We start from the raw sequence: 26,741 nt of genomic DNA, 5'->3' as shown, positions 1-26,741 counted from the left end.
CCCACGTCGGGCTCCCGGTGCATGGAGCCTACTTCTCCCTCTGCCTGTGTCTCTGCCTCTCTCTCTCTCTCTCTCTCTCTCTCTCTCTGTGACTATCATAAATAAATAAATAAAAATTTAAAAAAAGGAATAATAATCAAGAATTATGGAGAAATGGAAGCTAAAGAACTTAAATCGAAAGTGCTCCTAGAAAGTCAAATGGGAAAAATATGAAAAGATACCACATATTAGGGCAGCCTGGGTGGCTCAGTGGTTCAGTGCTACCTTCAGTCCAAGGTGTGATCCTGGAGACCTGGGATGGAGTCCCACGTTGGGCTCCCTGCGTGGAGCCTGCTTCTCCCTCTGCCTGTGTCTGTGCCCACCCCCCCTCTCTGTCTCTCATGAACAAATAAATAAAATCTTAAAAAACAAAGATACCACATATTATAATAAAATCTAACCACATAAATATTCATTTGCAACCGTGGGAGTTCCCTAGGTGAACTTTGAAACTGGCCCTTATCCATGGAAGGCAAGGAGAGACTTAAAGAAAAAGACAGACTATTCTAGGTTGGTAGGCAGTAGTTTTAATAAGGGAACTTATGTACCAAGTTCTCTCCCTGTCTCTCTTTTTAAAGATTTTATTTATTTATTTATTTGACAGAGAGATAGAGAGAGCCAGAAAGCACAAGGAGGGGTGGGAAGTGTTGAATGACAGAGGGAGAGGGAGAAGCCAACTACCCCCTGAGCTGGGAGCCCCTGATGTGAGTCTCAGTCCCAGGACCCTGAGATCATGACCTGAGCTGAAGGCAGACACCCAACTGACTGAGCCATCCAGATGCCCCTACCAGGTTCTCTTAAGTGGCTATAAGACAAGTTGATCTCTGCACCCAGCTACCAAGATCTTTAAAGTTTCTCTAGAGGCTTTAACTGAGTACAGTGACATATTCAGTCCACATAGTCTCAATAACACATTACTCTCTCAAAGCTGCATCTCCCAAATTACCCCTACTTTGGAAATGCTGGGCAGCACATACATTTCCAAGGGTAGGAGAGAGGGTAAGGGGCTTCCCATTGTGTGGGTCTAGCTCACAGGTCAACTGGCAGTCACTCTTTTTTTTTTTAAGATTTTATTTATTTATTCATAGGTGATACAGAGAGAGAGGGAGAGACACAGGCAGATGGAGAAGCAGAATCCATGCAGGGAGCCTGAAGTGGGATTTGATCCTGGGACCCTGGGATCACACCCTGGGCAGAAGGCAGGCACTAAACTGCTGAGCCACCCTGGCAGTTAGTCACTCTTGATGATCTCTTTCACAATAAATAACAAAGAAGAAATTTAAAAACCTTCCAGAGACAAAACAGATCACCACAAAGCAAAGTTCAATGCTAAATCTCCAGTGTCAAAAACAGTGCCTGGCATTTTGTGGCCCTTTAATAAGTAATAATTCTCACTGTAGCATTCCAGCTGTTTTCTCTTTAAATCTCAGGCCAAATTCGTAGATTTTCAGGATGATTTGAAGGTTATCTAGGTAATTTGGTGGGGACAGGTGACTTGGGGACCCTACTCTTTCGCCATCTTGCCCCCGTCTCTTTAATAAGTAATAATTGAATGAATAAATCTGACTGTTCAATAGTAGTAATGACTACAGAAGAAAGTATAATGATATTTTCAAATAATAAAAGATAAAACTTTGAATCTAGAATTTTATATTTCAAGTATCATGTAGGGATGCCTGGGTGGCTCAGTGGTTGAGTGTCTGCCTTTAATTCAGGACCTGAACCTGGGGTCCTGAGTTTGAGTCCTGCATCAGGCTCCTTGCAGGGAGCCTGCTTCTCCCTCTGCCTGTGTCTCCATGTCTCTTGTCTCTTATGAATAAATAAATAAATAAATAAATAAATAAATAAATAAAATCTTTTTTAAAAAAAGTAAGTATCATGTAAAAAAGTCAAAACAAGGATACTCTTATGCATACAAGACCTTGGAAATTTTCTTGGAGGAACTATTTCAGCAAGAGGGAAAAAAATTCAGGAAGATGCTTTAGGATATAAAGAAAGTAAGGGCAAAAATAGTAAAAAGTTTGTTATCATCTTCAAGGAGCACAGGCAGTGAAACAGGGTGACACCAACTACATGTTAAAAACAATTCCACTAAAGTTTTAATACCATTGGGGATGAGGTTTGGAAGTAGAAATGCACAAATGAGGTAACTAAGTTACTTGTCTTGATTAGAGGAAGGATATAGATATTCACAAACTTGATAAATGGATGGGAGGGGTAATGAAACTTAGGTAGGAGTTTTAATAAGTTAGGTACAAGTACCATGAAAGTAAGAGTAGATGTATATCATTCAAACCAGAACAAAAGAACTGATTATTCAATGGAAATCCAGGCAAGAAGAAAACAAGAAATAACAATAAAGTATGGTCAAGGGAAAACACAAAATAAGACCTGTTACATAATTTGTTACAAAAAATGTAAATGAGTCAAACCCATCCATCAAAAGGAAGAGAATTTCTGTTTGAATTAAAAACAAAAAACTGGGGCACCTGGGTGTCTCAGTTGGTTAAGCATTTGCCTTTGGCTCAGATCATGATTCCAGGGTCCTGCTCTCAGAGAGCCTGCTGCTCCCTCTCCCTCAGCCCTCCCCTGCCATGTTCTTTCTGAAATAAATAAAATCTTAAAAAAAAAACCTAACACAAACCTCAAGATGTAGCAATATGTTCTTTACAAAATATACAAAAAACTAAGCAACAAAGAAAAATTAAAAACAAAATGATGGCAAGGGACATACCCGGCAAAAATGAACTAAAAGAATACCCAGATAAAATATTAAAATATTAATAATAGAATTAGATTTAAGATAAAAACATCCTAATGGACAAAATAGGGACCTATATACTTGTAAAACTCATGAAGAGAAGTATAATCCATAGTATTTGCCTATGTTTCTGCTTTATCCGTTGTTCTTTCTTTTATAATGCTCTATGAGTCCTTGACATATAATTTTTTTTTTTTGGTTAGAATTTCTCTTAGCCATTCTTTTTTTTTTTTTAAGATTTTATTTTTTTATTCATGAGAGACACAGAGAGAGAGAGAGAGAGAGAGGCAGAGACACAGGCAGAGGGAGAAGCAGGCTTCATGCAGGGAGCCTGACGTGGGACTCGATCTCGGGACTCCAGGATCATGCCCTGGGCCAAAGGCAGGCACTAAATCGCTGAGCCACCCAGGGATCCCTCTCTTAGCCATTCTTTAAGGGTAGGTCTGGTAAGAGACAAATTCTTTTAGTTACCACTCATCTGAGAATGTCTGGATTGCCTCTCCATTCCTGAAAGATATCTTCTTTGGATATTCTATTCATGGTTGGCAATTCTTCCCCTTCAAATTGACAGCACTTGGGGGTCCCTGGGTGGCTCAGCGGTTTAGCGCCTGCCTTTGGCCCAGGACGCTATCCTGGAGTCCCGGGATCGAGTCCCGGGATCGAGTCCCGGGATCGAGTCCCACGCTGGGCTCCCAGCATGGAGCCTGCTTCTCCCTCCTCCTGTGTCTCTGCCTCTCTTTCTCTCTGTGTCCATCATAAATAAATAAATAAGTAAGTAAATAAATAAATAAATAAATAAAAATTTTAAAAAATTGACAGCACTTGAAAATGTGCTATTTTCTTCTGGCCTTCATGATTTCAAATGAAAAACCTGCTGTCATTCAAATTGGTGTGCCTCTACAAGTAATATGACATTTCTCTGCTGCTTTCAAGATTTTTCCTTTGCCTTTAGTGTGCGCAATTTTAATTATGATGTGTCTTGTTAGGGATTTCCTTAGGTTTATTTATTTGGGATTTCAAATCTGTAAATTTATGTCTTTCACCAAGTTTTAGAACTTGTCTGCCATGACTTCTTTGAATACTCTTTAACTCCACTCTCTTTTTCCTCTCCTTTTGGGACTCTGATGTTAAGAATGCTGAATGTTTTGTCATTGTCCCAACAGGTTCCTGAGGCTCTGTTCTTTTTTTTTTTTTCTGTCTATTTTTCTCTTTTTCAGATTGAGTAAATTCTATAGATCTGTACTCAAGTTCACTGATTCTATTATCTGTCGTCACCACTCTACCATTGAGTCTACCCAGTGAGTTTTTTACTTCAGTATTTATATTTTTTAGTTTTATTTTTTTTTAAAGATTTTATTTATTTATTCATGAGTGACACAAAGAGAGAGAGAGAGAGAGGCAGAGAAACAGGCAGAGGGAGAAGCAGGCTCCATGTGGGGAGCCTGATATGGGACTTGATCCCGGGACCCCAGGATCATGCCGTGGGCTGAAGGCGGGCGCTAAACCGCTGAGCCACCCAGGGATCCCCGTTTTATAATGTTTGTTTCTTTACAACTTCTTTTTCTTTGCTAAGATTTCCCATTTTTAAATTTGTTTTGAGAGATTTGTAAGTTCTTACTAAAATATTTTTTCAAATGATAGATGCTTTAAATCCTTGTCAGATGATTCAAACATCTGATTCTTCTCAGTGTTGGCATTGTCAGCTGCCTTTTATCCTTCAGGTTGTGATTTTCCTGGTTCTTAGAATGACAGGTAATTTTGGATTGATTCCTGGATATTTTGTCTGTTATGTTAGGAGATTGCAGGTTCTATTTATACCTTCTATTTTAGACCACTGTCACCCTGTTTAGGTGTAGCATACAGGTCTTGGCCTACTTTTTAGGTTGTGATTTCAATGAGAATTTAGTTTTCAGAGACCTTGTGGTACTATTTTGGTCTGCTTGGTTTATCTGGTACTTCTGGGGTTCCCACTAGTCCCTGCAGATCCTGCTTGAGTGGGTGGGAAGAGCCTCCCTCAGGCTGGGCTAAGGTGGGGGAATGTCTCCAGCCCACGGGAAAGAAAAGTGCTTCCTGGGTGGGGCCCTCTATATGGTGCCATTCACATGGTAGTTCTACCCAACCACCTGGTGTCTCTAGATGTGAATGTGGATATGTTCTGCAGTGGGGAGGTGGAGATTCCCAGGTATGGCTGGGACAGAGAGCACTTCCTGGGCTAGCTGATTATTGTGGTCATCACCCCCAGATTGTGCCATCTAGAGCTTGGTTTCTCTTTGTGTGTGAGAGGGGTCTCAGGCTTGGGGGGGGGATAAAGAAGCTTCTCAATCAGGATAATTGTAGTGGTGGGATACCCTTTGTCAGCCATTTCTTGTTAGTGACATTTCCCTGCTATCTTAGCTCTGAGTGGGGAGGGAAGTTTCAGGTTTAAGGGACAAAGAGGCTCCCTGGCTGGGCGATTGTGGAAGATCTCCCCCACTTGTCAGATGCTGCCCATCTACCTGGTGTTCTGGATAGGGGATGAGAGTCAGACTCATAGGGAGGGAGAATACTTTCCATGGCTTCTTATGGTCAGTGGGGCTTCCAGTTAAGTCTTCCATCCAGGGCTACCAGGTTCCCCTGGTTTTATAGGTAGGGCCTGTATTCATTCTCTATGTTGGGGTGGGGGGCAGTGAGCCTATCTGGGACACCTCCTGCTGCTAGGTTTGGATTGTGACTTGCCCTGCCACCATGCTAGTCCTGGGGTCTGTCTCTCTACTCAGTCCACTTTCCTCTTTCCACCTGTCAGAGTTCTTGTCTGTTAGTTCTAGCATTTATAATGAACTTAGTAGGAAGGATCAGGGAGAAATGAGTTTACATATCCTCTTCTCTAGACCCTTTATATACTTATAAAAGAAATGAAAGATAAAGTAGATAGAATGACTGATAGATAAATCAATAATTGTAGTAGGAAAGTTTTACATAACCCCTGAGAAATTGATACATCAAGTAGACAAGAGAAAAGAGGACTATAGAAGTTTTTTTTTTTTGAAGATTTTATTTATTTATTCATGAGAGACACACAGAGAGAGAGAAGCAGAGACACAGGCAGAGGGAGAAGTAGGCTCCATGCAGGGAGCCCGATGTGGGACTCGATCCCAGGACTCCAGGATCATGCCCCAGGCCAAAGGCAGGCGCTAAACCGCTGAGCCACCCAGGGATCCCCTATAGAAGTTTTAATAACAGGATTAAGAAGCCCAAGATAATAGATTTACATGCAACTTGACATGCAACAAAGAGATATGCATTCTTTTCTAGCATACAGGCAGTATTCAGAAAGAATTGACTATAGGCTCAAATACAGACGATGCCTCAATGAGTTTAAAATTATATCACACATCTATGTCACTACATATATTATAAATCATTTAAATATAATGTAAGCCACATATGTAATTGAAAATGTTCTAGTAGAGATTTTTAAGTTTTTTAAGAGGTGAAATGCATTAAGTGAATATATTTATTTAACCCAATACATCCAATATATTTAATTTTTAATCAATAACAGATTCATTAATAAGATGCTTTATATTTTTATGCTGAGTCATTAAAATCTATGTGTATTGTACACTGAGAGACCTCTCAATTCAGATTAGGTATATTTCAAGTCCTCTGTATCCTTAAGGAAATACACATAATTTTAAACACATTTTAGAAAAATTGGAAACAAGTGGGCTAAGGAGTCCATTCAAGGAGCTAAAGGAAATAACAGATTAAGCAAAAGAAATAAGAAATATAGAAATAATAAAGAATTAAAGTCAATGAAGTAGTGTACCCCAAAACAATTATCAAAACGAAAGATGTTTCAATGAATGGATTAATAAGTTACACAAACCTCCAGTTAGAGTGATGAATCTAAAAAAGAAAGTAGACAATGAAATAAGCAGAAAAAAATAGAGATATAATAGAGATTATTAAACAGGGCTGATTACTTAAAACATAGATAAAGTAGATAAATTTAGGAAAATATAAAATGAAAAAAAATCAGCACAAAATTAAATTGAGGGATCCCTGGGTGGCGCAGTAATTTAGCACCTGCCTTTGGCCCAGGGCGCGATCCTGGAGACCTGGGATCAAGTCCCACGTCCGGCTCCCGGTGCATGGAGCCTGCTTCTCCCTCTGCCTATGTCTCTGCCTCTCTCTCTCTCTCTGTGTGACTATCATAAATAAATAAATTTAAAAAAATTAAATTGAAAACTCTACCATAAAAGAAATTTAAATAAGAGACCACATTCCAAATTCTACCAAACTTTCAAAAAACAAATCTTCTCTATCTTATATAAGATAGTTTAAAAACAGGGAGTGCCTGGGTGGCTCATTGGTTAAGCCAGGTCATGATCATGATCAGGTCATGATCCCAAGGTCCTGGGATCTTGGGTTCCATGTTGGTCTCCCTGCTCAGTGGGGATGCTTCTCCCTCTCCCTCTGCTGCTCCCCCCCTGCTTGTCCTCTCTTTTTCTCTCTGTCAAATAAATAAAACGTTTTTTTTTAAGATACTCTAAAAACAGGAAAATAAAAAGAGATGGGGCTGCCACATTTGTTTTACTAATTCTGTGTAACCTTAGTTCTTTTTTTTTTTTTTTTGTAACCTTAGTTCTTAAAATAGATAAGGATGCTATGTGGAATAAGAAAAGTATAATCTAATTCCACTTTTAGATACAGGTGCAAAAATCCTAAATAGAATATTAGATAGCTGAATTTAAATGGTACCATGATCATATAGATTTTAACAACAGAAAATCTAGCTATGAAATTTGCTACATTAGTGGACTCTAAAGGATAAAAATAAAATGATTAAATCAACAGAAACAGAAATGTCAGTCGGTAAAGTTCAATATCTATTAATGATTAGGTTAAAAATTCAGATAAGCTTTCTTAACTTGATAAAAATCTATATTCTGAAAGCCTAGAGCAAATGTGAGTTTAACAGAGGTGTTTAGGAGTATTCCCTTGCAGACTGTGAATGAGACAAGAATGTTATCAATGTTGATGTTGAATATAGTAAAAGAGGAAATACAATACTGTCCAATATAGGAGTAGGGGAAAAAAAGAGGAGGGGGCTGTTTGGGATGTTGGAAGAGACAAAATTTGAATGGCAATCACTTATATACATAGAAGTTAAGATTACAGACCCTAGAACCACAATTACTACGTTTTAAATTTAAAATCTAGGCTCTGCTGCATGTTTACATATCCCCAGGCACATTCCTTAGCATCTTTTTATCAGTTCTCCTTTTGTATAGTGAGGACAATACCTACTTCATTGGTGGTTGTGAAGATGAAATGAGCTATATAGGTGAAGATTAAATGAGTTCATATGAAATGAACTCACATGTATTTTATTTATTTGCTGATGATATAATAGAATATGAATATCTACAGAGAAAACTTAAAAGAATCAACAAATCAGGGCACCTGGGTGGCTCAGTGGTTGAGCGTTTGCCTTTGGCTCAGGTCCTGATCCCAGGGTCCTGTGATGGAGTCCTGCATCGGGCTTCCCGCAGGGAGACTGCTTCTTTCTCTGCCTATGTCTCTGCCTCTCTCTCTGTGTCTCTTATGAATAAATAAATAAGATCTTAAAAAAAAATCAACAAATTATTAAAGCCATAAAAAATAAAGTTCAGCCAAGTTTCTAGATTCAGTGGTTTATTAATGATTAATTCAATAATATTACTCTACACCAACTGTAATAGAAAGTGATATACCATTCTTAATATGTCTTAAGCTGGTAGTAGATACATGGGCATGTTTTACTATCATTTTAAGCATTATGTATCCTTTTTGCATGTGAAATATTTATATTTTAAGTTTTAAAAAAGGATTCAGGGCATCCCGGGTGGCTCAGGGGTTTAGCGCCTGCCTTCAGCCCAGGGTGTGATCCTGAAGACCGGGGATTGAGTCGCACGTCAGGCTCCCTGCACGGAACCTGCTTCTCCCTCTGCCTGTGTCTCTGCCTCTCTCTCAATCTGTGTCTCTCATAAATAAATAAATAAAATCTTTAAAAAAATAAAATAAATAAAAAAGGATTCATTTTACTAACAAAAATTTGTGGAAGTCAGGGGTTCTGTCATTTATTTATTTTAAAATTATTATTATTTTTAAAGATATTTATTTATTTATTTATTCATGAGAGACACACAGAGAGAGGCAGAGACACAGGCAGAGGGAGAAGCAGGCTCCCTAGGGAGCCTGATGCGGGACTCTATCCCAGGACCCCGGGATCACGACTTGAACCGAAGGCATAGGCTCAACCACTGAGCCATCCAGGCACCCCTATTTATTTATTCATTAATATATTTATTTATATAAATTTATTTATTTGAGAGAGAGAGCATGAGTGGGGGGAGCCACAGAAGGAGAGGGAGAAGCAGACTCCCCACAGTGCAGGGAGCCCAAAGCAGGGCTTGATCCCAGGACCCCGGATCATGACCTGAGCCACCAGCTGAGCCACCCAGGTGCCCCAGGTGTTCTGTCATTTTTTTTTTTTTTTTTTTTATTTATGATAGTCACAGAGAGAGAGAGAGAGAGGCAGAGACACAGGCAGAGGGAGAAGCAGGCTCCATGCACCGGGAGCCCGACGTGGGTTTCGATCCCGGGTCTCCAGGATCGCGCCCTGGGCCAAAGGCAGGCGCCAAACCGCTGCGCCACCCAGGGATCCCGGTGTTCTGTCATTTAAATAAGTCTTTGCTCTACAAAATTCACTGTCTAACACATTATACATTTATTTGGGGGGAGCTAATTAATGACTATGCAGAATAAAGGGATCATGATTCAAATTTATGCATCTATAATACACCTATGTGTGCATGTAATACAAATATTAAAATCTACTAAAAAGTTAGATCTTCCCAGTCTGAAGATACAATATACCATGTTACAATTGATAATCTCAAATTGCTGCTCTTGCCTTCTGTTCATGCTCTCCTCCTTACAAGGTCACCTCAGGCATTTCTGGAAGTATGCAATAAGGCTCTAGTAGCTACACAGGCATAAGCTAGACTTTGGAGTCCACTTTGTTCTTCTGTTCCTGCTCTGGTTCCCCTGGAAAACATTCATGGGCTGCTCAAATGTTGAAGGAGCCTCATTATGGCCAGTACTAAAAAAAAAAGGAATCCACCTAGAAGAAATAAATGAAGCGTAATAGCTTATGGTTTACTTATTTCCTGTATAGGAGAGGAAGAAATTATGAATGGCTGCCTTCCATGTACCCAGGACACCATGCTGGTTGTTTTATATACATTAACTTGTTTACTCTAAAAATATTCCCTTTTTCTATTTGGCTATAACAGAATACAATGGTCACTAATGGACAACAGAAATTAATTTCTCACAGTTCTGGAGGCTGGAAGTTCATGATCAGGGAGCCAATGTGGTCGAGTTCTTGCAGACTGTGGACTTCTTGCTGTGTCCTCACATGGTAGAAGGACAAATGATGTAAGATTCCAGTCATAAGCTCAACAAAAGACCTAGGAGTTGGCCTAATAAAGAATGCACAGGACAATACAAACATTTATAAATGTTCATTTGAAATACAACATTGGTCAAAACAGAAGAGCTTACATTTGGAGTAGAGAGAGGAAGACAGTAAACAGATAAACATATATCAAGCAGAGATAAATATCATTAAGAAATTTTAAAGGTGGATAAGGAGGATCATGAATGGTATAATAGGGCTCCCCTATTTTGTGAGGGAAGACACTGGTGTTAAAGATGATGTTCAAACAGGATTTGAAAAAGGTGAGTGAGAGCTATGTGGATATTTGGGGATAGAGTTTGGCATGTTGAACAGCCAGGAGGCTGGAGTGGATTAAGGATGGGTGTGGAGGGTAAAGTAGTGGTAAGGGGTAAGGAAGAATGATATGAGGTTGGAGATTGGATCACTAGAGCAATAATTTTCAAACTTCTTTGATCTGACCCACAGAAAAAACACACACACAAACACACACACACACCCTACGTCATAACCAAATATGCACACTCACAGAACAGAAAGAAAAATGCATTGAAACAAGACATAGTATTATTACATGTAATGCCCTCTAGGGACACCTGCGTGACTCAATGGTTGAGCATCTGCCTTTGGCTCAAGCCATGATCCTGGGGTCCTGGGATTGAATCCTGTGTGGGACTCCCTGTGGGGAGTCTATTTCTCCCTCTACCTATGCCCCTGTATATCTCTCTGTGTCTCTCATGAATAAATAAAATCGTTTAAAAAAAGTAATGCACTCTAGTTTTTTCTTCATTTCTGTTCTATTTCACTCTCTTAAAATGGTGGTTGTGTTGTACTACACTGATTACAAGAACGCTTAATGAACTTCACATTTTATTCTGAAATGAGAAGCCAACCAAAAATTCTGAGCAAGGAGATAGATGATCTAATCTGCCATATTTTGTAACTTAAATTGTATTCTTAAAATTTACTTTATGGAAACTTCAAATATACAAAAGTTGAGGCAATAGCATAATGAACCCTCCTTTATGACCCAATGTCAATAACTATCAACAATTTGCTGTTTCTGTTGCATCTATCACCTTATTTATTTATTTATTTAAAAGATTTACTTATTTATTCATGAGAGACACAGATAGAGAGAGGCAGAGACACAGGCAGAGGGAGAAGCAGGCTCCATGCAGGAAGCCCAATGCAGAACTTGATCCCGGGACTCCAGGATCATGCCCTGGGCCGAAGGCAGGTGCCAAATCGCTGAGCCACCCAGGGATCCCCACCTTACACATTTAAAATAAACCATTAGGGAGCTTTGGGATTTGGGGAGTGGGTAGTGTGGCAATGGGGGAATCCAGCTGGTAGAGTGTTCCATGGGATTTCCCTACTGAATCCAAAACTGTAGAGGCCTCAGCATTCCTTCTGAAATCCCAGCACAAGCATCTTAAGGTTGAGGTTTTACTTTCTTCACAGTAGCATTTTAATAGATGTCCAGTATTCTGGGTAGAAAAGTACTTGGAAAGGCAGGATCCACGGCACAGGTATGAAGACTAGATAGGTTGGATTTATATAGAGGTTCTCTTCCTGGGGGCTGGGGTGGGTAGTAGAGGTGGTGGTAAGCCTGGGGGTTTGTCCTAGAAGTTGGAGTATGCACCCTCTGAACACCTCATGCTTTTGGAAACAATAAAGCAGACACCAATAGGGGCACCTGGGTGGCTCAGTGTTGAGTGTCAGCCTTGGGCTCAGGTTGTGATCCCAGGGTCCTGGAATCGAGTCCCTCATTGCGTTCCCTGCAGGGAGCCTGCTTCTCCCTCTGCCTATGTCTCTGCCTCTGTGTGTGTCTCTCTCATGAATAAATAACTAAACTCTTAAAAAAAAAAAAAAAAAACAAGAAAAAGACACCAACAACTCAACTGTCTTAGGTCTTGTCGCAATAGAAGCAAGTAGAACCAAGTAGAAGTGCATTATGGATGCGCCCATCACGGAGAGTTGGCTGTAGAAGGTACCCCCAAAAGGCTAAATTAACTGAATCTAGATACATGTAAAATTAATCATCAAGGGATCTGGAGGACTGTCACGCATATGGAAGTGTCTAGCAAACAGGAAATAAAAGGAACAATGCAGCACTTTTCTGGGCGGAGACCTGTGAACATCATGGTAGTAAGAACAGTGATACAGTAGGTATGTTCGTCGCTCGGGAGGGTTCCTTGCACCTCTCCGCGTACCCCGGGGGACAAGAACCCGAAAGGCGGCCACAGGACCGGTGCTCTGGGCTGAGGGTGCATGAACGTGGGAGCCACTGAAGCCCTACCCCAGAATGCGAGAGCACAGGGCATCCGCCAGGACCCCTGGAAAGATGCGGAACCTCAAGCGTGGGGCTGCTGTGCTGGGTCTCTGAAGCAGCGCTGCGGCTCCGCTTATTCTGTAGTGACCAAAGGGACTAGCCCACGGGGGGAGCCCTCTGCTCCCCAGACTGACGATACTCCCACCTGACCCCAAACACTAGGCAGTCCCTGAGGCTTCAGTAAACGCCCGCAATGGTTCCTGTCCACCGTCGCTGGGCTGCCAACGTCAACCTCTCTTCTTAGGGCCACGCGAGGGCTTGTCGCTGAGCGCAGGGCAGGCGGGAGAGTCTGGGAGGTTAGCGCCGAGCTTCAACGCATCCTTGCCGGGCTTTTCCGAACCCAGGCACCGGGCCGACTGGACTACATTTCCCAGGAGCCTCGGTGCGCACTTCCGCTTCCGGCTCCTTTGTGTGGACGCCCTCCGCTCGCTGCGAACCCGCACTTGGGGTCTTCCAGTGCAGTGACCAGCTCAGTGTGTGGACCGGGGAGGAGCAGACGTTGGACAGGGGTGTGTGTCCAGCAGGGGGTTGCGAGGCTTGGGGGTCTCGCCGCATCCCATGGGGGTTCTCCCTGGGCCCGCTGACCTGACCGTAATCCCTTCGGCTGGAGCTGGGTTGCTGTCAGGGCTTGGCCACCTTGACCTTGCCCTCAGCTCTGGGGTTTGTGTGTAAGTGATGATGGTGTGTACGTGTGTTTAAGTCTGAGCCATGTCCAGGTCCTTTGCTCGGAAACGGGCTGAGAGCTCGCACAGCCTGGAGCGCTTGGCTGGAAGGTGAGGCAGGTAGGGCCCAAGGCCCTCAGTGCTCCCAGGTCAGAGACCATCGCGTGCCTCCCCTTGTGTCCTTGCAACCCAAAGCATGATGGAACCATTGCATAGACTCCAACAGTGTTGATGCGGGAGGGCGTGGATGTAAGAGATCCATTTGTCTACCATTTGTCTACTTATCGAGAAAGCCGTTATTGCTGGGTGATGCAACCGTAGGCGAGTTACTGAACTTGGCGTCTCCTGCTCCTTATCTGTGAAGTGAAGTTTATTGTTCCTATCTTAAGTGGTGATTGTGTGGATTAAATGGAAATTTGATGTCAAACAGTTGACAGTGCGGGGCACTAGGTAAGGGCTCAATCAGTAGTAGCAGTTGGGAATAGTAGGTATCCACCTCCCCATTTGTACATAAAAAGCAACTGACACCCAGGGAGGAAAGTTACTTGTTCCGGGTCATCTAGCCATCTGGTACATAGAAATGAGAATCCAGATACCTTCATTCCCAGCGGGGCACTTGCCACCATCGCCTGCTCTTGCATATCCTTCAAGCATGGTGACAATATCTTACCTGTTGTCTGTGATTATCTGTGTTCCTGGGTGTCTGTCTCTGCAGGGCCTGGGGGAAAGGTTATATTGAGATTCCCCTGTGAATAGGGCTGCCTGAACCAAGAGTGACTGCTGACCTTGTTGACTTTAGTTTTAGCTCCAAATATACTGCTTTAGACTCCCTGATTACTGTTATGAATGGGGTCTCAGACAATGAAAGAAAGAATACAATGAAAAAGAAGAATTCAACCCAGAATGTCTTGCTAGAGTTTCTGGGAGAATGCTGCTAATCCCCAGGAAGAGACATGGAGGATTTGGGTGAAGTTGTTTTACCCAAATGCTGCAAAGTCTGTGGTGATGGAGGATCAGGGCCACAAACTCCAGAACAGAGGTAAGAAACACACATGAGAGAGAGGTTTCTGCTGTTAGCTGGGCACCTACAGTGTGCACACAGTCTCATTTTAGTTTTTCTTTACAGCAGCCTTGTATGTGTGGGCCGCTCTGAGACCTTGGGCAAACCATCAATTTCCTCATTTGTAACAAGTGATTTATGGAAAGCATCTGATACATTGTGAGTACTCAATAAATAGTAGTAATTTTACTAATATCATTCCCTTTTTACTTGAAGCTCCAAAAAGTAAAACATATTATCACCCTTCCATACTCTATTTTACCAGATTCCTCTCCAAAGGATGGAAGAGGGGGACAAGTCAGACTCCTTGGATAGAGAAAAGGAAATGGGCATGGAGAAGCAGATGATTTTTTGTTTTTGTTTTTGTTTTTTATTTTATAAATTTTTATTTATTTATGATAGTCACACGGGGGGGGGGGGGGGGCAGAGACACAGACAGAGGGAGAAGCAGGCTCCATGCCGGGAGCCCGACGTGGGATTCAATCCCGGGTCTCCAGGATCGCGCCCTGGGCCAAAGGCAGGCGCCAAACCGCTGCGCCACCCAGGGATCCCGAAGCAGATGATTTGATTTGGCATTCTAGCACATGGGAGAGGTCAAGCGCAGATCTGGGTGCACCTGCACTGTCCACTGCCCAATTCTGGTAGGATTGAGAACTGCCCCCGACATCCTTCTAGTCTCTCTTAAGAAGTATTCTCTCTTGAGATACAGAAGGATAGGCCAGATTAGAAGGGGCTTCCATGGTCTAGCTGTAGTCTCTTTGGTTTTCCCAGACATCCTGCTCTTGGCCCCTTTGATTTTCCAAGGTCCTGAAACTTATGAGTTCCTGTCTCTACCCCACCCTTCATGGGGTCAGAATTCAGTGCAGGGAGGGGACAGGCATCTTGTGGGGAAGTAGGGGCTTGGAGTATGGTCGACCATATACATTGATAATACCTTTTGTTTTCATAAAACAAAGGATAGAAAATCCTATAAAATTTTGGTTAGTGGTGCTATGCAGAAAATAGAGTGAGAATTAACTGATACATTACCTTTACTGAATGCTTACTCTATCAGGTACTGATTTGGGCCCTTTATATACACTACTGAACAATGCTTCAAGGTGGGTACCATTGTTATTCCCATTTCTCCAATGAGGAAGCTGAAGCACAGAAGAAACTTCTCCTAAAGCCATGTAGAGCTAGGATTTAAGACCAGGCAGGCAGCCCTGGGGCAGGTGTTCTAATGAGAAAGCATTGTAGGAGGCACAGATTTGGTTTTTAAATCATGAAACTCTGTACTGTTACAGTACAGGCTTGAAATTCCTACTTCTTCCCAAGACAAATCCACAAGGGGCTTTAAAAAAAAAAGATTTATTTATTTATTAGAGAATGAGAGACAGCACAGGGAGGGTAAAGGAGAGAGAGAGAATCTCCAGCAGACTCCTTGCTGAGCAGGGAGCTTCCCTAGGGGTGTGGGGAGGCTCAATCTCATGATTCCCAAGATCATGATCTGAACCTAAATCAAAGAGTTAACTGATTGAACCACCCAGGCACCCCCTAAAATGGGGTTTAAGTCTGGCTTTTTGGTGGTTGGGGAGAGTGAGAGTTAAAGAAATAATGAACTATAGAATATTAGGAAAACAATTATATATAGAATAAAATAAACGGCATATAATCCTACCACCTAGAGATACACTCAAAGAAGTGCTCAAAGTTAATATTATCAGTTTTTTTTTTTTTTTTCCCCAGGAGGCAAAAAATCAAAATGGGAAAGGAAATTGAGAGAGAGGATTGGTCGATGGGCATGGAGTCAGACAAAGGAGTTAGGGGGATCATGAATTCATTTTCAGCGCTTTGGGCGTACTGCCACTAGGGTGCTTAGGATACAGGGGAGCATGAGATGACAGGCTACAATTTAATGGATCACATGTGCAGTGGAGCGAACCTAGAATGGATGCAGACTTAGTGGGGGCCTGGAGTACTCAGGATCTGGTGGCTGATGCTTCCTGTGCCCTAAACTGCTAGGATGGGTACTATTGTCCTTTACCTCTGTGGCAACTTTTTCTCGTTCTATGGAGTTGGAAAGTTTCTCCATTAGTGAAAAAAGGAGTTGAGGCAGGAAGTCTGGAAGCTTCTAGCCAACCCTAACGGTATCTGAGGTTATGTTGGAAGCCTCATTGCATAGGTGTCGGACCATATGACAGCCAAGGGCAGAGGCTCTTTTTGTCCTAAGTGGCTATTTCTAACATAATAGGTCTGAGACACATATCAATAAACTGGATTGCTTTATTACTCTTGCCTTCTAGTTCTGCCATCTAGGGAGTCTGCCCTTTTCCAAAAGGATAGATATCTTGAGGAGGAGAACATGGCTGCTCTTTTCCAGACAGCGAAGTCCCAGGTGAGTTGGGGATTTACCTCTTGCCCCTAAAATCTCATTTTAATTTCTGAAGTGAATAAATTTATGTCTCATTGCATGAAGCTTATCAGTCCTATTAGAAAACAGCTGTTTCAAAAGATAGGATCAAGAGGTTGGGATGAACCACCACCAACCTGGCGACTAGTGTTCCTTATTGTGTGGAAGTAGTAGTGAAGATGGTGGAGGCTCGGCAGTCTGTCCATCAGTTGACAATAGAGGACAGAGGGAGGGGGAGGACTGTGAGCATGGTTGGCAGAGAGTCAGGCTTCCCTTTGTCCACTTGAGGCATTAGGCTTACATCAGCAAAGGCACATGAAATATCTTTTGTATCCATCTGCTTAGAATGTTCTCCATGGGGAAAAAAGACCCATACACAAATCTGGGTGGCACAAATCAGCACATTTACTGATGGCCTACTTAATAAAGTGCTTTAGGGAAAATGTTGTATGATTTCAGAAGAGAGTGAGCAAGAGTGTCTGGCTGAGAGAGATTTGAGAAGGCTGTCTTCATTCAGCCAGCATTTTTTTTTTTCAGCCAGCATTTTTAAGCCCTTTTTAAGGAGCCCCAAGCTAATAGAAGCAGTGAGACTTGAAGTGGGCCCTGAAGGATGAGTAGAAATTTTTTAAAAAAGATTTTCTTTATTTACTTATTTGAGAGAGAGAGCAGGGTGAGGGGCAGAGGAAGAGGGAGAGAAAATCCTGAGCAGGAGCCCAACATGGAGCTCAATCTCAGGACCCTGAGATCATGACCTGAGCCAAAATCAAGAGCTGGTGGCTTAACTGACTGAGCCACCAAGGCACATCAGATAAGTAGATTTTTGAGAAGAAGGATTTGGGAACTCAGTGACTTAAATGGCTTAGAATTGAGGAAAGATACTGCTCCCACTGAGACAAGAAAAAAGGAAGTACAAAGTACAATTGAAATCATGGATATATTGTCCTGTAAAAACTTAAGAAGCTTCTGATCTGTCTGCAATGTACCAATAATCACACACAAGATTCTTCCCTAGATAAAAATCTCAAGTTTGGTATATTTCTTAGTTTCTTATTTACCATGTCTCTTTCTTAATGAAGATGACCTTAAGGTTTGCCAAATAATAAACTTGGATTGGAATGCCGTATCCTTAACTTGATCTTTTTTTGTAGAGCTAAGTCACTTTGTTTAGTTGAGAAGTTTTAATGGGCCTTTATTGTTTAAAGCCTTTTTAAGACTTACTTTCTATTGTGTGAGATCTAGAAACTGTGCTTTTCCGACCATGTGAAACCCCAGATTTCTGGACTGTGTATTCCCTTTTATTTTAGCTTGAAAATTGATAAATTCCTTCTTGAGCTCAACTCTTTTTTTCTTTGCCAAATAGAGCCAGAAGCATCCTGCATAAGCCAGCATTCTGGCTCTTTCTACCTTATTCCCCCAGAGCTGCAGGCTGAGTGAATTTTTGGTCTTCCTTCCCAGTTACTAATCACTTTGCCAGTGTCGATCAAGAGTCTACATCATTCCAGCCTTAACTACCCATGTCTTTGAAGCTTGCTGCCTGAATATCAAGCCAATGCCCCTGTATATTTTAGCTGTTTGTTGGGATATCTTCTATTTCAGGGTGCTAGTTTCTGAATTAATTAGGATTGGCTAACTTGTGACTGGTGTAATGGAGAGACCCAAAATGCATAATGGCCCCAACATAATAGAAGTTCATTTCTTGTCCTCATAACCATGAGTGGGTCAGCAGGTTGATAGCATGGCCATTCAGGGTCTTGAACTATCTGAAACTCTAATATCTCTACCACATAGCTCCCAAACTCATGTTCGGGGTTATCTCCATGTCCCAGCCACAAGGGGAAAATAGTAGCAGAATGTATGTGAGTCAGGCCTGGAAATGGTGCGCCTTACTTCTGCTTGCAGTCTCTTGGCCACATCTAACTGCAAAGGAGATTGGGAAATGTTTGTCTACCTAGAAAAGTGAGGAGGGGAGTGTGCTTTAGTGAGCAGTTAGTAGCTTCCACCACTCTCCTCAAACATTTAGGTTATCTAGAACTTTCTTGCTATTGTAAATTGTAAATAGATAAGAATCTGTTGATAACTCTATTCATGTCTCTGTTAATTTTATTACATTGATTTCTAGATAAGAAATTGATATGTCAAAAGGGTATACATATTTTAAGACTTTTTAACCTATGAGTCAATATGCCTTTGACACTATGAACATGATTGGTTCCATTTCCTCTACATTTCATGAATCTCCCCTAATTTGCCTTATTCAACTCTTATGTCTAAATCACATGCAGGTATTTCAGGGCTTGTCATTCAAGGATGTGGCTGTGAACTTCACTGAGGAAGAATGGAGAGAACTGGACCCTGCTCAGAGAGACTTGTACAGGGATGTAATGCTGGAGAACTATAGGAACCTGATCTCCTTGGGTAAGGTTGGGTCCTTACCTCAGGTAGGCATTTTGGGATGCCATTGCTTCCTAAAGATTCCCATGTTCCTATTAAGGGATGATCAGAAAGGAGGCTTTGTGGGGAGTGCCTAGGTGGCTCAGTCAGTCAAGCATCTGACTCTTGATTTCTGCTCAGGTCATGATCTCAGGGTCATGGAATTGAGCCCTGAGTCAGGTTCTGTGCAGCAGGGACTCTGCTTTTCCCTCTTCCTCTGCTCCTCTCCCTCCCCCTGCCCCTCATCCCTCACCCTGCAGCAGGAAGGAAGGAAGGGGGAAGGAGGGTATGGTTAACATTTTCCTACAGAATCTAGAGCAGATCCTTAGACTGTTTCTTACCCTACTTTTGTAGAATATGTTTAATTGCTTTTGACAATTACCTTGTTTTCTGCTCTTGAAAGCACAAGAGTGGGACTGAAAATGGGGTGGCCCTTTGTCTTTGAAACTGACAATCACATTCTGTTTCTTTCACTTGAGTAGGCTTTCCATTTTCTAAACCTGATATCATCTCCCAGTTGGAACAAGTAGTAAATCCATGGATGCAGAAGGCAGAATTGCTAAGAAGCAGCTGCATATGTAAGTGAGAACCAGGCAGACAACATCTTTTGAAATATGAGTTAGGGGTTCCTTCCCAAATCCCAAATCCTCCTGTAGAAAATGTTGAGGCCCCCTCTAAGTCTCATCTTCATTCGGACATATCAGAGTCTTGTGAGCCTAACTCTACTTCTTCCCAGACTCAAGGAAGGATACTTCCTTCTCAAAGTTAGAAGCCTGACATTTGATCCAGAGATCACTGTTGTACTTCACTCTGGCATTTTATGAGGTCATTCCCTTTTCCTCTCTAGTAGCTGGGGCCTCGCCTTCATTACTTTGTCTTTGTTGTACCTAGTTTTTCCCTACGTAAAAAGTATGAAGAGAATGGAAGAATTTGAATGTAAGTTTAAGGAATGTGATTTTACATCCAATTTTAAGGTTGTAAAATTGATAGAATTTATTGACTGTATGTGGGAGGTAAGGGAGAAACAAAGATAATTTCTGAGTTTCTGGGTTGGCTATGTAGGTAGATGGAAGTTCTCTTCCCTGAGATGGAAAACACAGGAGAAATAGCAAGTTTGCGGGAAGGAGGTGGTGGTGAAAGAGGAGTTCTGGTTATTCTAAATTGTTTGAAGAGTCTATAGCAGATGTAAACCAGTGATTCTCAAACAGAGGTGATTTGGCCCCATGGGACATGTCTGAAGACTGGGAGGGTGCTATGGGCATTGAGTGGGTGGAGGCCAAAGATGTTGCTAAACATTCTGCCATGTACAAGACGGCCCCTCACACAAAGACTTGTCTTGCCAAAATGTCAGTAGCACTGCAGTTGAGAAACTCCGGTCTAAGTAGGGTGTCTGGAAGGTAGATGAATATAAGGAGGAGATGTCAAATGGGTCTTCGTGAAGGAAAGAGATCATAACTGGTGGTACAGATTTTAGAATCATCTGAGAATAGATGGTAATGAAGTCATGGGAGTGCATAAGATATGAAAATAGAGAAATAGAGCATGAAAAGAATTGCAAGAGAACCTAGAAGCCCAATGAACATACACATTTAAGTATCCACTAGCTGTATTTATCTGTCTATATCTATATCACTTGTGTAATTTTAAAAAACCACATGGGGGAAAATGGTGTCAAGATAACAAAATAGTAATAATTTTTAATAATAGATTATGGCAGTAGAGGTATGTTATACAAATTTTATCAATATAAATGAAGGAAAGAGAATCCAAAAAAGATATTAAGAAAGGGTGGCCAGAGTAGAAGGAAACCAGGTCAGATTGTTGTCATAGAACCCAACAGAAAAGAGCACTTGAAGGGTCCCTCCTCATAGTGCTCATAGTGATATATGGTAGAGAGGTCAAGTAAAGACCTGAAGAGTGTCTGTGGAGATTTACAAATTGTTCCTTCTTTTCGGCTAACCTGATAATGGATTAGTCCCCCTGCCACTGTTTCTCTCCTCTGCTTAACTTCTATTGCTGTCTTTTAATTTTTATTTTCCTATATTATATAAGGTTGTCACAGGCACATACTAAGATTACTTTGAAAATAGTCCAGCTTGCAAAACACATGTGCTGTTTGTCTTACTCTTAATAAGGCTGAAAGACTACTTACAAGATCCCCGATGACAAAGTCCCAACTTTACAACCGTTAAAATGTCTATCATGTGTAGTTTACCCATAAGAAAGCTGAACTAGTATTAGTGGTAAGCCTAATCCTCTGATCCTCCTAAAATTCCTGCATTCTCCTGAACTTTGACCCTCTAAAGAGGGTCTTTGATGGTGTGTATATTTGGGGGGGGGGGGACGGTTATTTTGGGAGGCCCAGAGACAGGAGAAAAAAAGTGAAAGCTGAAGGAAATCTCTGGTAAATAGTAACACACAGGGTAGTAGCAAAGGAAAATATGGTTAATGATCTTATTGAATCCGACAGCAACCTCAGGCATCATCAAGGAGAGTTACTAGAGAACTGTGCCAGTGGGAATGGAAGATGTAGGCATTGAAGGATGACCCTAGCTGGAGTGAACTCAAGACAAGGAGCACAGGGGACTGCTGGTGGTGGTGGTATCAAAAGCAAGGAAAGATTCCAGTGGTTCAAAAACGAGGGGCAGCTATTATTCCTACATACAGTAGCGATCATATTTATCTTCCCCAATAGACTGTAAATCTCTCTTATAGTATCTCAAAGGAGGTACTATATCTGTTTTATTTATCATTGAATACTATCACATAACACAGTGCCTAGCCCACAGTAGGTGTTCAATAAATTATTTGTTGACTACTTGATTTATATTTGTGACTAATAGTATTTGTGCAATTTTATTATCTCATTCCTGCTTTAGCCATTTCCTTCTTCTAGTACAGGGAACATTTTTACTTTTCCCCTCCAGATTTGGAGACCAGAAAGTCAAACCCAAAGGAGGTATTTTCTGAAAAAGAATCATACCAAGGGATAAGTATGGAGAGAAGCACAGGGGCTGATGCAAGGACTTCTGGTTTGAAAGAAGCCCAGGGATCTACAGAGATTAAAGAGAATGCTCAGGATAGACTCTGGAAAGAAGAAACAGTTATCTGCCAGAAAAGAACTTCTATAGCCAATAGTACCCCGAAATGTATTGAATCTGGTAGACATGTTAGTCTGAAGTCAGACATTGTTATACAATCAAGACATCATAAGGAAGAGAGACCTTATATGTCTGATGCTCAGGGAAAGAGTTTTAAACAGAATTCAAAATTGATAAGACATCAGAAAGATAGCACTTATGAGAAAGCTCTTCAGTGTAATGAATGTGGTAAACTATTCAGTGATCGCTCAATTTATGCTCAACATTGTAGAGCTCATAATGGAGAAAAAAATTTGGAATGTAATCAGTATGAGAAGACCTTTGGTTATGGTATACACCACCCTGAACATCAGAAAACTAATATTGGAGAGAAATCTTATGAAGATAGGAAAGGGTATAAGTGGAACTCACAACTTACCACCAAACATCATCAGAGTGTTCATGGTGAGAAGGAATATAATGTGCATGAAAGAGCCTTAATTCAGAATGCACCATTTATTCAACATCAGAGAACCCAACATGGAGAGAAACCTTATGAATGCAGTGAATGTAGAAAAACTTTTGGTAATTATTCAGCCCTAATAGTACATCAGAGAATTCATACTGGAGAGAAACCATATGAATGCAAGGAATGTGGGAAAGCCTTTAATCATAATGTCTCTCTTAGTCAACACCAGAGAATCCATACTGGAGAGAAACCCCATGAATGTAATGAGTGTGGGAAGGCTTTTATTCAGATAACACACTTTATTCAACATCAGCGAATTCATACTGGTGAGAAACCTTATGAATGTAATGAATGTGGTAAAGCCTTCAGTCACAATTCATCCCGTATTGAACATCAGTTTATTCACACTGGAGAGAAGCCCTACGAATGCAGTGAATGTGGGAAAGCCTTCAGTCACAACTCTTCTCTTATTGTCCATCAATTTATTCACACTGGAGAGAAACCCTATGAATGCAGTGAATGTGGCAAGGTCTTTAGTCAGAGCTCACATCTCTATCAACATCAGAGAACTCACACTGGAGAGAAACCTTATACCTGTAACAACTGTGGGAAAGCCTTTAGTGATCGATCAGCCCTTATTCGACATCAGAGAACTCATACTGGGGAAAAACCTTACAAGTGTAGAGAATGTGGTAAAGCTTTCAGCCAGAGCTCAACTCTCATAAAACACACAAAAATCCACACTGGAGAGAAACCTTACACCTGTAAAGATTGCGGGAAAGCATTCAGCCAGAGTTCATCCCTGACGCAACATCAGAAGATTCATACTGGGGAGAAACCGTTTGATTGCCACCAGTGTGGGAAAGCCTTCAGTAGAAGCGCCCATCTTACTCAGCATCAGAGGATTCACACTGGAGAGAAACCCTGTGAGTGTAATGAGTGTGGCAGAGCTTTCCGGTGTAGTTCAGCCCTCATTAGGCATCAGAGACTCCACGGGGGAGAATCACTCTGAATGTGTGGTCATTTAGACTCTTTACTTTGTTAAATACCAAAGAATCCTATTTTCATGGGTTATTATAATTGTGATCTTTTTTTTTTGGAGGGCTGAGAATGCTCTCCTCCTGTTTTCTGCAAAGAATTAGCTGCCAGATTACCATAAATACATGTGAAGAAATACTGATCTGAAAGCTGGAACAGCCCAAGAGACCAACCATCAATCTTTCTCTCTGTGTGTGTATATATATATTTTTCCGCTGTACCCTAAAATGACTAATGTCACCATGAAGTGATTTTTTTTTCCTGACCTCAGGAATAGGCTGTTCCAACATGCAAAGCAATTCCAGTTGTTCAAAATTGAGCTCACTTCCCCTCCTTGTACTGATTGGAATACTGCCATATCCAAGTTAATAGACTCATGGTTGGTCATATATTCGAATACCACCTTTCTATAAATCTTTGCCTTAATATATAATCATTCCTACCCCCTAGCAATACTATCCTCACTAAAAGGGCTACTTTGAACTCTCCCTTCCTACTGACTTTCCTATCCGTCTCTTCTATTTAAAGTGCTTACACAGTGTTAGCTACAGCTTGATGTTCAACAGGGCTTGAGTTTCAGAGCTGAAGAGCACAACTGAAGATAGAGAAAAAAAATTTTGTTCTGAAAATTTTAAGACAAAATATCCTGAAGAAATGGTGACATCTGGAAATAATTATTGAAATACATGAACATTTTAGTAACTTTTAGAAATTGAAGGCAAGAATAAAAAAAGAGTCCTCCATAACAGTGACTGCTATTAGAATCAGAGCTCTTCAGATAATGTTTGTTAACATCTTAGGCATAGCCAGGTCCTTCTGAAAACTTTTCTTTCCTGGAGCCAGCTAGTTTGGGTTGTGGAAAAACATTTGCCCCCTCCTTCAGAGGTCTCATTTATGATAACCCAATATAGAACAAATTTATTATGGCTAAAACTAATTTATGTGGTTAAAAGTGATTGACTTACTTGTGTTGAGTGAAGGGAAAATTAATATACATGTTACATCTCAACTTCCTCCAAGATGCTTGGATAATTTTCACTATTGTGCTGAGCACATTATATGGTGATCTCAGGCTTGATTTCAGGATAGTGGGAAGAGATCTTTGTTGATTAAAGCAGGGCTTTCTGCCTTTTCTGAGGGGGTATTAATACTTTTTAGTGTTTTTTAAAATCAATAATGTGTAATTGTCACATTATCTTTTCAATTTGCAAGTTAATCTCCTTTAGGACCCAACTTAAAGTCTCACCTTCTCCCTGGTAACCACAGTTGGAAATAATCTCCTTCTCTGAAAACGTTGGGCACTCATTATATTCCTCATATGTGCCTATAAAACATTTTTAGTTCAATCTTAATGTCTGGCTTTATCTCCAACTTTAACAATTCTCACCATGAGAAATGTAACTATCTTGTTCGGTCTTTTGTTGTTGATTTGATTTTTTAAAAAGATTTTATTTATTCATGAGAGACACACAGAGAGAGGCAGAGGGAGAAGCAGGCTCCCCAAAGGGAACCCAGTGTGGGACTCAATCTCAGGACCCCAGGATCACGACCTGAGCCAAAGGCAGATGCTTAACCACTGAGCCATTCAGGTGCCCCTTGTTGATTTTAAACAAAATAATACTTACACACAGTTTTAAAAATTCATATGGGTGTTTTCCACGAAAAGCCATCCCTGTGGTACCTTTGATACACATTGTACATTAGATGATTTCTGGATGTTTTGCCAAAGTCATACATAGAAAATATAGCAGCTTGACATAAGCATTTTTGGGAAAAAAAATCACATCATACTTACATTTTACTTAATAAGAATTCAACCATATGCACCAAGACCCTCCTCCAAAAAAGCCCAACAGGTAAGTAAATTAGTGAAATTAGAAATACTGTAAAATCATATTTTACATATATGTATAACATTCTGTTGTTTATACATTTATGCATATGAACACATAATAGCATGTGTTGTCAGAGTTTTACACAAAGCTACATAACTGCATCTTATGAGCAATGCAGAGATTTATAAGCACAATATTGATAATACTCTATTTTTACCTTATGGCCTCACTACAGAAGGTAATTTTGTGACTCTAAGGAATTGAGAGGCACAGCCAATACATTCATGTACTACTCTATCCCTCTCCACAAATGGTTTTCCTCAATTGGCCAGAGACGATTATATCAGAAGATAAGCCAATCCACCCTAGTAGAAAGGTTGCTATGATACAGCAACATGGAGAACTGAGAAACACCTCTGGTTAATCTAGGTAAAAAAAAAAAAATAAAAATCCATTTCCCAAAATAAAACTGGCCTTAGGAATCTGGTAATCTTAGGAATCTGTTGCCTCAGCTTGTAAGGCAGACCTAGTTTAATTCTCTTCTTTAGTAAATGTAAGAAAAGAAAGCTACCTGGTTTCTGTCCTCCTAGAAATGGAACTCAAGAGGTAGGCATGACATTGATATTCTTTTCCTTTTATAAGCATAAGTCAAGACAGATTCAGTGTACAAAGTGCCATTTGTTTTTCCTTTACTTGTATTTTAGCTCTCCCCAAGCCCCTTTAAGAAGATCTCCCAGACAATACCAGCTAATACTTGTAGTAAAGATTTATTACGTGCTAGACCCTGTTCAGCCACCTTTGTATGCATCAGTTCATTCATTTCTCCCAACAGTCTCAGGGAACTGATTTCCAGAACCAATCTCTTAGATAGGTTCCTCTTACCCCACTTGTATAGAGGAAGCAGTGATGACTCAGAAAGGCAAAGTGACTGGCCAACCTGGAAACAGTGTTGAGCTGAGATTTAAAGTCTGGTAGTCCAGCTCAAGAGTGCTTGTTCTTAACCTCTTTGTTATACTGCCTCTCTGCACATGTGCGTATGTATGTGTGGCCCTGAGCTAAGTGTTGAGGAAGGTTGCTGAGCATGCCAATCACCAGGGCATGTTGGAACCACTTGCTAGGGATGGTGGAAGCCAGTGACTGACAGAACTACAGGT

General features: G+C 41.1%; 2 protein-coding genes across 13 annotated transcripts in view; one reads left to right on the top strand and one right to left on the bottom strand.

The window, feature by feature from the left end:
- ZNF286A (zinc finger protein 286A) overlaps nt 1–26,741 on the bottom strand; it is a 78,645-nt gene that overhangs the window by 49,753 nt on the left and 2,151 nt on the right. The window contains exon 2 of one of the 3 annotated variants that reach the window (XM_025428297.3): nt 10,165–10,311. The exons of 1 other annotated variant lie outside the window; for it this stretch is intronic. The gene's annotated coding sequence lies outside the window, so the exon portion shown is untranslated. Of the gene's footprint in view, nt 1–8,248; nt 8,759–10,164; nt 10,312–26,741 lie in introns of those variants that run through there. One more of the 3 variants, XM_049110241.1, reaches the window with a different exon arrangement.
- Nucleotides 12,998–25,513, top strand: LOC112647309 (zinc finger protein 883-like). Of its 10 annotated transcripts, none has more exons than XM_035716140.2 (7): nt 13,000–13,130; nt 14,199–14,322; nt 14,413–14,502; nt 16,629–16,720; nt 19,018–19,150; nt 19,648–19,743; nt 22,093–25,513. In XM_035716140.2, exons 4-7 carry the CDS (start codon nt 16,688–16,690, stop codon nt 23,724–23,726), a joined length of 1,896 nt encoding a protein of 631 aa, XP_035572033.2. In that variant the 5' UTR covers nt 13,000–13,130; nt 14,199–14,322; nt 14,413–14,502; nt 16,629–16,687; the 3' UTR covers nt 23,727–25,513. The 10 variants fall into 10 exon arrangements, with proteins under 10 accessions (XP_025284080.3, XP_048966197.1, XP_025284079.3 ...); XM_025428288.3 differs by having other exon boundaries at nt 14,410–14,502; XM_049110239.1 differs by having other exon boundaries at nt 14,083–14,322.

The sequence above is a fragment of the Canis lupus genome, chromosome 5 (genome assembly GCF_003254725.2).
Source record: "Canis lupus dingo isolate Sandy chromosome 5, ASM325472v2, whole genome shotgun sequence".
Taxonomy (NCBI): Eukaryota; Metazoa; Chordata; class Mammalia; order Carnivora; family Canidae; genus Canis; species Canis lupus.
The sequence above is the reverse complement of the archived record's forward strand: the minus strand, read 5'-3'. Positions and strand labels throughout refer to the sequence as shown.

Coding starts and splice junctions, on each gene's coding strand:
- LOC112647309 (XM_025428292.3), top strand. CDS start 16,688: ATGGCTGCTCTTTTCCAGACAGCGAAGTCCCAG. Junction 16,721..19,017: donor TCCAGACAGCGAAGTCCCAG/GTGAGTTGGGGA, acceptor AATCACATGCAG/GTATTTCAGGGCTTGTCATT. Junction 19,744..22,092: donor GCTAAGAAGCAGCTGCATAT/GTAAGTGAGAAC, acceptor TTTCCCCTCCAG/ATTTGGAGACCAGAAAGTCA.